The sequence below is a fragment of the Trematomus bernacchii genome, unplaced genomic scaffold (genome assembly GCF_902827165.1).
Source record: "Trematomus bernacchii unplaced genomic scaffold, fTreBer1.1, whole genome shotgun sequence".
Taxonomy (NCBI): Eukaryota; Metazoa; Chordata; class Actinopteri; order Perciformes; family Nototheniidae; genus Trematomus; species Trematomus bernacchii.
The window spans coordinates 3,884,032-3,895,147 of record NW_022987803.1 but is presented as its reverse complement, the minus strand read 5'-3'; the positions used below and the strand labels follow the sequence as shown (position 1 = coordinate 3,895,147).

At 39.8% G+C, this 11,116-nt stretch overlaps 1 protein-coding gene across 1 annotated transcript in view; it reads left to right on the top strand.

The window, feature by feature from the left end:
• The first annotated feature begins 2,601 nt into the window (after window positions 1-2,601).
• LOC117498350 overlaps window positions 2,602-11,116 on the top strand; it is a 33,932-nt gene continuing 25,417 nt past the window's right edge. The window contains exons 1-7 of the mRNA XM_034150386.1: window positions 2,602-2,815; window positions 3,075-3,161; window positions 4,026-4,149; window positions 4,232-4,334; window positions 7,854-7,967; window positions 8,050-8,166; window positions 10,653-10,813. Of these exons, the coding sequence (XP_034006277.1) occupies window positions 2,797-2,815; window positions 3,075-3,161; window positions 4,026-4,149; window positions 4,232-4,334; window positions 7,854-7,967; window positions 8,050-8,166; window positions 10,653-10,813 (725 nt within the window). The 5' untranslated portion in view covers window positions 2,602-2,796. The remainder of the gene's footprint in view (window positions 2,816-3,074; window positions 3,162-4,025; window positions 4,150-4,231; window positions 4,335-7,853; window positions 7,968-8,049; window positions 8,167-10,652; window positions 10,814-11,116) is intronic.

Below are 11,116 nucleotides of genomic sequence, written 5' to 3'. Positions count from 1 at the left end.
CCAACATACAGTCTCAATAACATGTTGGCCTTATGATAAAAGGAGTCAAGAACAGATTTGGATTGAAATCCGTCAATGGAAACTCTCCCAATGTATCCTAACTAATGAACAAAAACAAAAACAGCTTTGGTTATTTCTTTTTGCACCTGCCTTAGAATGTTCTGTGGTGAAATGTAGCACTTTAATGTTGATGCTGGTTAGGAACTATTACATTAGGACAAAGCTAATTGAATAATTACCAAAGCAAAACAAAGGATCTGTGTTTGAACGATTCATGAGGTATGCAGTCGGACCTGTTCAGTGCAACAGAAACTGTTTCCTAAGCAGGAAATGCTTGCAGGCCTTGTGACCTGACTAATTGCCACTACAGGGTCACCACATCACAAATGTGAACTTTTTCTTTATTTCGTCATTTATTCAAGTATAGTTTGCAGTATTTATTTAAACAGTTGTGTATATGTTTGCAAAATAAACACATTTTCTGAACACAAAATATGGTTTAACCCTCCTATTGTCTTCGTTTTCCCCCCTTACTTTGGTGTTCGCGGTCAAATTTGACCGGTCCTGTTTTAACTGCTATTACATTAACACAAAAACCATTAATCATCACCAAATGTCATTTAACACCCTTTCAAACTGTAAATATTGTATCAGACTACTGGTATACATGAAAAACTGCAGTAAATATACAAAGAATAGACACTGAACAACGATTGCGTGTGCCAGGTGTGATTCACATGGGGGGATTGGGCACATAAGGGGGGGGGAACACATTTAGAGTATGTGTGTGTGTGTGTGTGGGGGGGGGGTGTTTGTGTGTGTGTTTTATCTGATCCGGATGGTTACTAATTCCTTTTCTTTATGGCGGTCATTTTTGAGCGGGAACACCATGGGTGTTACAAAGTTGACTAAATCATCCAAAATTCAATGAAAGTGGTGATCAGCAATTTTATATGTTCAAATGTCTACTGTGAAGGATATCATAAAGCCTTAATGCAATCGAATGTAAAACAAAAAAGTTATGATTGATGAAAGTAGTAAATCGGTCAGATTTGACCCGAAGACATCAGGAGGGTTAAATGTATAAGGCTGTTTCTGAGATTTAATATAGCACTCCCATGAGATTTGGGTACTTGTGAGAGAGATTGGAATTTGTAGTTTTTAAATCGAAGGGTGGGAGATCCTGACTCTTATTAGTTCCTAGTATGGGTCATTTGAGACCTTTTCCACAATGCCATCTTGTCCTCCTGAATGATAAGATAAGATCAGACAAGATAAGATGAGACAAGACAAGGCAAGATAACATAAGATAATATAACGAAATAAAATATAAAATAAGATAGACGTTATTGTCGCAGTGGTACATTTGCTTAGACATCAGTGTGTGCAGTAATAAATCACAGCAAAACAGTGAAAAAAGACAACAAATAGCCCAAATGTATTTATCAATTGCACATAGCTATCAAACTTCATCAGAAGAAGTGCACACACAGTGCATGAAACAACAGTGATCAATGCCAATTTCAATGCCAAGCCAAATTCTTTCAGCCCCACACCTACTGTTTGCAAGCAAATCCTCTTGCACAGAAGACGCAATTCAACACAGCCTAAAGTTGATTAGGCTTTCTTGTAACAAGTAAAGTAGGCTGAACTTCCTGACCACCAGTGCATGTCTTTTTTGACAGAGAACAGTTTAAAAGTATGAAGCTTTACACATCAGCCAACTTTACAGCATTTATAGACAGAATAACTAAAGCCTCTGTTGATTTTGTAATATATATGTTCCTGGTCTCTGAAATGTACTATAGTAAAACAGGAAACACGGTGGATGAAAGTGTATCAATCTTGAAATCTAGATTTTTTGTTATTTGTTCATTTTATGTTCTAACCAAAATTATTAGTTTTTTGGGAAACTATAGCCAAACTTGGATGTGTATTTTGTAAATTGTAAATTGTGTAATTTATCTTTAAGTTTATGCATACTTCTTAATTGTTAATATATCATTTAGAGTCAGTAATATTTTTGTTTATCAATTTGACACTGCTTTAGTTTGTATAGTATAAAAATGCTCATGTTTCATTTCATTATTATTTTTTTGTATTATTGTTTTATACATTCGAAATAAATCAAATCAAATCAAATCAAATATTAAGCTTTGGCTCTTTACTTGCTGTAACAATGTCAATGTCCCCTATGTGTGAAGAATGAAGGTATTCTGATTTTAAGACTGATTGTGAAGACAAAGTCTAATTTGAGGAGCTTCTAAATCCTACACAAATATTATAATATGATATTGTATTATAAATAATTATTATAATTATATGTCTTATGCTCACAAATGGAGTTAATAAAGTTTGCAAAAGTTATTATCAAATAATTTATCTTTGAGATTTGGAGAGGGGATATTGTTTGGGGGACAGGGAGGAGCCTGCCCGGTTAAACCTTAACCCATAGTAATATAAAGGTGGTTGAACCTGGTCAGACAAAGGTTAAACCTGGTTAGACTAGGCCCAGGTCGCTGTGAGCACGTTGTGCCCGTCCTCCTCCTCTGTGTATCTCCGCCCTCTTTAGTTTATAAAAGAGCCGAGCAGCATCAGTCGGTTAGCTCAGCCAGACGCTGCAGCCGGAGAGACGCAACATGGCGGAGAGAGGCAGCGAGAAGCCGCGGTCCGAACGTTCTCCAGCCCCGCAGTAGAACTGCTCGGTGTTGGCCAGGTTTTACCGCTTTAAAGCGAAAGGAGACAACTTCAAGAGACAAACGGCTGTGGAAAATAGTCGCGAGGGAGCTATCTGAGATGAGCCGACACGCGACAGGTAGGAGAGACAAGTGTGCACGCGACAAAGCTTCTCATCCACAGTGACTCTGATGATAACAAGCTTATGTATTTCACTTCAGAAGTTTTAGTTCGTGCCGCACCGCTTTACAGAGTGCTGCTCATCAGCCAGATTTTCTTTCCAAAGGCTGTGAGGAATTTGCTGGACCGGTTCCTCCAGTGGTCATATTTCAAGGATTGTTGGAAATTCTTGCCGGGTGTGTTTTCAATAAAAATAATAATTTCCCACAAACTTTCAGGCGTCCAGGGGTCGGTACAGGAGTGCCCCCCCTCCCCGCCGCTGCCTGCGGATCATGTGCTCCACTCTGCAGCCGTGTTGTTCCCTGGTAGCTATCACTCCTCCATACTCTGTTATTTCTATTACCAGAGGTGGGAAGTAACTAAGTACATTTACTCAAGCACTGTACTTGAGTAACATTTTTGATACTTATACTTTACTAGAGTATTTCAATTGTGAACTACTATGTACTTCTACCCTACTACAATTCAGAGGTAAATGGTGTACTTTTTCTCCACTACATGTATTTAATACCTTTTAGTTACTTTGCAAATTTGGATTAATGATGAAATATAATCAAGTGTTAAATCAGACTTTAGTTCCACCTGGAGTAAATTCACAAGCTACCCTGCAGTATACAAAGTCATTCAAACTAGCTGCACCTTTACCAGCTTTGAGAACACTTTCATGATCAATCATTATAAAACACATCATGTATATTATTCTGAAATGGACCAATCTGCACAATGACTACTTTTACTTTTGGTACTTTAAGTATATTTTGAGGCTAATGTTTCAAACTTTCAAACTGTTTTACTTGAGTAACATTGATGCAGGACTTTTACTTGTAACAGAGTATTCCTACACGCTGGTACTTCTCCCACCTCTGTCTGTTTCTGTCTGTGCTGCATTCAGTGGCAAGCTTATCCAGGAATAGGAAATGCTTATTAAGAATGATAGAGCTTATCTCAGCCCTTTTTATTCATTTTTTAAAAATTATGACATTACTGCATGACACATTGAAATGTTGACAATAATCCCTGACATGTTTTGATCATAATAGAAAGATGTATTTAATAAGGTAATCAACAGAGCATGTGCTTGAATTAAAAATGTTGGAATGTTTTAATCATCCTTTTTTTTCAGCTAAACATTTTTAAGATTTTTTTTTTTTTTGTATCCGTCCGTACAGGTGCTTTTGATCAACATGGCTGCCCTTTGATCGTGTTCCCATTAGAGGAACAAGCCAAACTCTCCTCAGAACTCAGCAAAGCAGAAGTGGTGGACTTCATAAATTACTTTCTGGGTCTGCACAAGTAAGAGCAGTCAGGCAGGCTTATTGTGATGATGTGAATGAGAGGGAGGTGTACTAAGGGGTGGATGGTTCTCTCTCAACAGTAGGAAGCAGGAGAAGGAGGGCTTGGTGTCAGTGGTGGCTGATCTGAGGCATGCATCCCTCCAAACCTCCAGGTTCATCGCTGATACTCTGCTCCTGCTCGAGGTAAGGTCCTGGCAGAGTGCACTGTGGGAAGCTGCTGTGGAGGATGGCCTGCAGCAGGTTCCAATGGTTGTGCATATGATGGATATGTGGTTTCAGAACAAAGCACCTCTAGATGTCCATAATAATGGCTTCAGAAAAGGATGGCATGTATGTGAAGGATTACCGATACAAGCTTGACCATTGGAAAAACTGAATAACGTCCAATATGGTACGATACAATAATACTTTATTGTCAGATCAGGTCTGACATTTTTCTTGCATCACAGCAGCTCCATTTGCAACATCGAACAAGGACAAATATTAAGACACAATACAAGGAAAACAAACTTTAAACATACTATCACAATCACTGAAGAGAAAACATGCTCAAGACGTCTAAAGTACAACAGACCTGGGATTTAGCTCAGTCTTTCATTTGAGGGTTAAAAGGTGCGCAAAGTAGTGCTTCAATCTAACTTTATTACATCGTGGGACCCTGTATCTCTGCTTTGATTCCATGTTTTGCAGCCCACTGTACTGCCTGCACTTCCTCTCCCTGGCCCTGTTCAGACCCTCTCAGCAGACTTATCATTCACACAGCTCGGCTTTAGGACCATGGAAAGTTTTTACTAAAATGAAAGCTCTGGAGTTTGAAAATTCAGATTACAAAAAGTAATCATTGATATTGTCTGCTGTCGGAGGATTCCAGTCTACTGTTTTACAGACTCCTTTCTGCTTTAAAGGTTTAGTCCGTCTCCTTTCTGCTTTTAAAGGTTTAGTTTTGTTGTTTTGAAGTGAGTTTGTGTCTGTTACTATTCCATAGTCGATGTGTTACCTTCTGTAGATGGCGGTTGGTACGCCCCTGATTAGAGAAACAGACAGTATCAGCACAGAGCTTTGCAATGCACTGCTGTGGAAAACATATAGCCACGTAAAACCGTTTAGGAGGTTCAATCTTGAGTTCTTTCCAGCTGGTGCTCACTGAACAAATCAGAAAATAGAATGGAAGCAGATGTCAGATTTATGAGTGATGGGCTTTAAAAAACACTGTCTTCTTGCCTTCAGGGTTCCCCCGCCTGAAAAACCCTACTAGCCAGATAACAAGTAACAGCCGGGAGCTTTTGGGTGCCTTTGTATTTGGGACATTGTTTAAATTAAATGTCGTTGTTTTATTACTTCTACTGTGCAATGACAATAAAGTTCAATCTAATCTTAATACTCCGACCTTATTTAGCAGTTATTTTCCCCCAGTGATGCATTCCAACGTAGTCTTTCATGTGATGTTTTACTGCTTTCTTATTGGATTGCCAGCAGCCTGCTAAAGATTGATCTCAGAGAATTTGGAAGTTGTTCAAGGTAATAATCAGCTTTTACTCAACTAATACATAAGCACTTTTATTTAGTTTGGTGGGGTCTAAAATAACTTCATATGTCTGTTGCATGAGGGAATCAACACGATACAATTTTTGTTTACACATTTTAAATGTGACCCTTTTTTAAAAAAGTGTGTGTACGTTGCTGAGTGAAGGGTAGAGGAAGAGATGAATGGACAGACTGAACACTTGGCTTGTTTTCTTAATCCGTCTTATTTTTGTGGTTGTAAATAGAACTTTTGGCCAAAATTCCCTTTTCCCCATTGACCTGCAAACATTTTAAGTGCTCGGAAAGAACCACATTCCTATGAGAGTGCTCTGCTTAGTAAATATATACTCTTTGATTTAGACTTCATACTATTGCTGCTGTTATTAGGGCCTTGTTGTTGTCATTTTATAAATTGTATTTAATGGAAAGAAATGGCATGCTGTTGCCTGGTCCGAACCAGCCTGATTTGTCGAAATATAACTCACAGTAATAATAAAACTATATGTATGAATGTATTGATGAGAATTAGATTCTGTCCTTATGATAGCTTTCTGCAATCTCCTCAGCATACATTTGGATTAATGATGAAATCTAATCAAGTGTTAAATCAGACTTTAGTTCCACCTGGAGTAAATTCACAAGCTACCCTGCAGTATACAAAGTCATTCAAACTAGCTGCACCTTTACCAGCTTTGAGAACACTTTCATGATCAATCATTATAAAACATATCATATATATTATTCTGAAATGGACCTTTCTGCACAAACACTACTTTTGGTACTTTAAGTATATTTTTATGATGATACATGTCTACGTTTACTTGAGTAACATTTTGAATGCACAACTTCTACTTGTAACAGAGTATTCTTACACTCTGGTACTTGTACTTTTATTTAAGTACAAGATCCTAGTACTTTTCCCACCTCTGCATGTTCAGCATTGTAAACCCCTAACATAGCACACTGAATGATGAACAGTAACCCAGGGTTCTGTCCCACATTAGTGTTGAATATCACTGCCTGTCAAATATTTGTCCTTGAAGCTGCTCTGTGACCTTGCATACACCATTGCTGAATTCATTAACCGACCACAATAGCCCACTTACTGCTGGATTCAGCCCAACTGTTGATATGTCATTGCCTGTGGTCAGAGAATAGTCCAACTGTAGCAGAAAACTGAATTAGGGCTGTGCAGAATGTCTCGTCCTGAAGTGAGCATTCTTCCCCGCTGCAGGACAGATAAGACTGGTATTTCATCTAACCTTGCATGTTGAAAGTGAAGTATTGTACCGTTTTGACACATGCATTAACAGAGCTTTTGTGAAACCACAGCTTGGTGTTTCTGTCTGAATTATGCATGAAAGACTTGGAGTGTGTCCTTTGCACACGGCACAGTGACGCCCTCACCTTGTGACTGCAGAGCTCTCTCCTGGAGCAGAAACGTATGCAACTTTTGTTATATTGACTCAAAGATCTGAAGTCTGAGCTGATCTTCAAAGTACCAAGTGCGTCATATCTGTGCTCATAGTGGAACCCTGTGAGTGTGGGAGAGAGAAAAGTGTGTGTTTGTGTCACATGCATAGCTGGTCACATGCTTTGGGTTTTTTTAATAGAAAAGCCAGAGTGAAATTGCAGTAAATGAGCACAATTATGTAGAGATGCTGCATTTTGACTCCCAGATCAACACTTCTCACATGTCTCTGTTGTTGCATACGGACATGTTTTAGTAAGAAAACTCAATGATCATTCGGTGTTTTGGTGTTTCATCCGATCTTGATATGGTGTTCGTTTTTTGTTGCTTTCCACGACTAATAGATTTGTCTTAAAGATGCATGTTTATCAATAATTGCTAAAACGCTCACTGAAACACAGCCCTTAGGACCCTGATTTACACTTTACTAAATGTCAGTAGGTATTGGTAATTAGATGTACTGCACATATAATCCTTAAGAGTACCTGGGGATACACACAATGCACAGTGGGCAGTAGATGTGGGCTCAATAGGATCCAACAGCACAATTTAGCCCTGACAGGTTTATCTGGGCCTGTCTGTTGTGGCCATGGTTGGAACCGCAGTTCAAATGGCACCAACTGGCCAATTAACACTCTTCTCTTTTCCAAATGATTACAAAAGAAAGAGTTATTCCATGTGTTCTGAGTTCAGTCTTTCTTCTCTAGCTGCACAAGAGGACCGTCCACAGTGTGTACATAATTCAGCCCAAAAAGAAGGATGTTGTGAAGCTGTTGCTGAAGCTCCTGGCTCCGTCAAAGTGCTACACTGCCTCATTCAAGGTGAAGGACACCACACACGCTGTCCCCCTGGATCTGATATAGATTTGATTCAATAGGTAACGCTGTTCTCATCTTTTTGCAGAAAGTCCTTCTGAAAGAAATCTCAGAGCTCTCCAACTACATTGACCGAAGCCAGCTAACGCCATCGCTGGGCGGCTACCTCATGTACTGCCACCAGAGCTGGGTGGCCTTCATTAAGGTAACATTTGTTGTCATACCTCTGTTCATTGCTATAACCTTGAATGCCTCCAAGGGTACTAGTGCTGCACGGCTAAGTGTCCAGCAGCTAAGACTAGTTTCTAAAGTCTGAGCTGTCCGAGGGTAATGCGTGTTTTCTTAAATCTGGCTTTGTGTACATTTCTTATACACAAATATACAAATGGATTGTATTAATATTCATTAAATGCATGCAATTAATATGCACCCTTCAATAAGCTAGAATGGAATATGGTCCAATATGGCTTACTAAAACTGCCAACCCTCTTTGTAACGAAATAAATGAAACCCTCTGGAGAGCTGTTTTTGTTTTAAAAAGCATATTCAATTATCAACAATAATGTACCTAGATTTGATTGGTTTTGCTAACTTGCTTATGAGACAATATACCTGCACTCTAGTGAGGGGCCGGGCCCTTCGTATGTTTTTCTGTATGTGGCTCTCAGTGAAAAATGTTGGACACCCCTGAGCTAAAAACTAGGGGAAGATCAGTGTGATAGTGATATGCGAGTGACTCGGAACAAACCTCCTGAATCTGTCTTATGATCAGGAAGAGGGCTGAACACAGTGTAACATTGTTCTGCTGTGTACTCACACACACGCTCACTAACACTCATACACTGTGTTTATGTGACTTACAATACTACAGCCAAATATGTATTCCACCTATTTGTGTTTGAAGTATTGCTCCTCTGTGATGAAGAGTAGTCTCCTCTCACATGTGAGGATTCATTCATGAGATCCGTCCGAGTGTTCCCTGTCTATTGTTCGTTACCGTGGTGAAGCTTGTGCAAATGCCTCGCGTGATCAGCTGACCCTATTAGCAAGTGAAAGGAGCCCCTCTTCCTATTACATTATACATTCATTCATGTTCATCTGGGGCATTGGGCCATGGTGACAGCATGCGTCCACAATGGCAGCTCTCTGCCTATAGGAGACCTATTCAGGAGGATAACCTGCTTTATCTGCGCTAGACCTACATTTGGGTTCAGGGTGTTGAGTCATTGCAAAAACGTATGCTGTGCAAAAATCAGAGCAGCCTTACATCAGCAGCTAGCTTAATTAACCAAATCAAGTATAAAGAAGGTCTAAGATCATACATCAAAAACCTTTGTCAAATGAACAGTAGCAAGAAAGTTCAGTCAGTCACACAGAGAGCATCCTGTCTGCAGAGTGAAAGACACAGTAGAGTTTGGGTTGCATATTGAAACACAGAGAGAGGAGGGGGTGAGCTTGGTGGTAATGAAAGGAGCATTCTGGAAGTCAGAGAGGCAGTATCAGGATGTTCTCAGCTCAACAGAAGCTGAAGGTCATACTGTTGGTGCACATAGAGTGTAACTAACGATATCGCAACAAATAAGAACATTTCCCAAACTTATCAAAGCCAGTAAATAGAGATAACCCGTTTTCAGTATTCAATCTAATTATTTTAACCTGCTTTATTTGGGGGTGGACCTCACATCCTCTCGGGGGGTCGGTGGGCCTCACATCCTGGAAGATTTTTTTTTTTAATGTTGAAGTGAAATGCATCAATCTGGAGCACTTTGAGCACAACATGAATTGATGGATACAGCTCTCAACACTCAGATGAAAGGGAGCTGTATACTTTTCAATAATCCAAACATCTTTAGAATATGATCACAACCAATAACAAATAATTTAAACTGGTTTATTCTTATCTTATGTTACCTAGTTAGCATTCTTTCTTTTTATTTATGCATATTTGACTAATCACTCCCCTTTTAAACTGTTTTTTTTTTACTGTCCTATAGTACACATTGGAATGACTTCTTACTTTATCTATATTAAATGGATAAAGGTGTGCGCTCTCTCTCTGTCTCGCTCGCTCACAGAGGCTGTGTCCTCCTCCGTGGCGATGACGGCTTGCGTTAAAAAATAATAATAAACATATTTGTAAAGTGGGGGGACACAGACGGGATTTCGAGAAGTGGGGGGGACATGTCCCCCCTGTCCCAGGTGGAGATTACGCCATGTGCGTCAAGTGCAATAAATAAATATGCAAGTTGCAACACACACAGTAAAACTCTGGCCCTCATGTGCTGTATAGGCTGGCACCACTAGGCTGTTCAATGGGGCTGGAACTACCGACCTTTCATTTGGTGGACGACCATGAATGGTCCTGAACCACAGTCGTTCATAATAGTCTTAAATGTGACCTTGTTTAAAATTAGAGGTGGTGAAGTACTCGAATCTTGTACAGAATGACTACTACAAGTTCTCATCATGCAGATTGGCCCATTTCAGAATAATATATATGATATGTTTTATAATGATTGATCATTAAAGTGTTCTCAAAGCTGGTAAAGGTGCAGCTAGTTTGAATGACTTTGTATACTGCAGGGTAGCTTGTGAATTTACTCCAGGTGGAACTAAAGCCTGATGTACTTAGTTACTTTACACCACTGTTTATAACAGATATGACACTGACTGGCCCTGTGCTCCCTGCAGGAGGTGGATGAGTTTGTTCAGGACTTCCTGTCGGTGGTCCAGCGGCTGCCCTCGTGTATCTCCACCCTGCAGGCTCTGTCCAGGCTGCCGCTGCCCTCCACCTCCAGAGAGCTGCAGCACTTCTGCTGCACCAATGAAGCCACGTTCCTGCAGCTCAGGAGGTCAGACTCTCCACTGTTCTCCTACTCCACCTAAAGCCCAGTGCTGGTTCAGGACATCTGAGTGCATTTTATTGATTGCAGAATAAAAAAATCAGGTGAATGTAAGGTTAGCTGACGTGAATAATTTCGTTATCGATCAGGATATTGTCATTATTTACTCTACTTCTCTGTAAAGGAAAACTAAAACTGCAAAGTGACTTGTTAAACCTCTCAAGTGTTAACCTATTGGTACCTTGAATGTCAACCGCAAAACAGCATTTAATTTACAAAAGCAGCCTATTCCATCGAAATGAGACTACAATG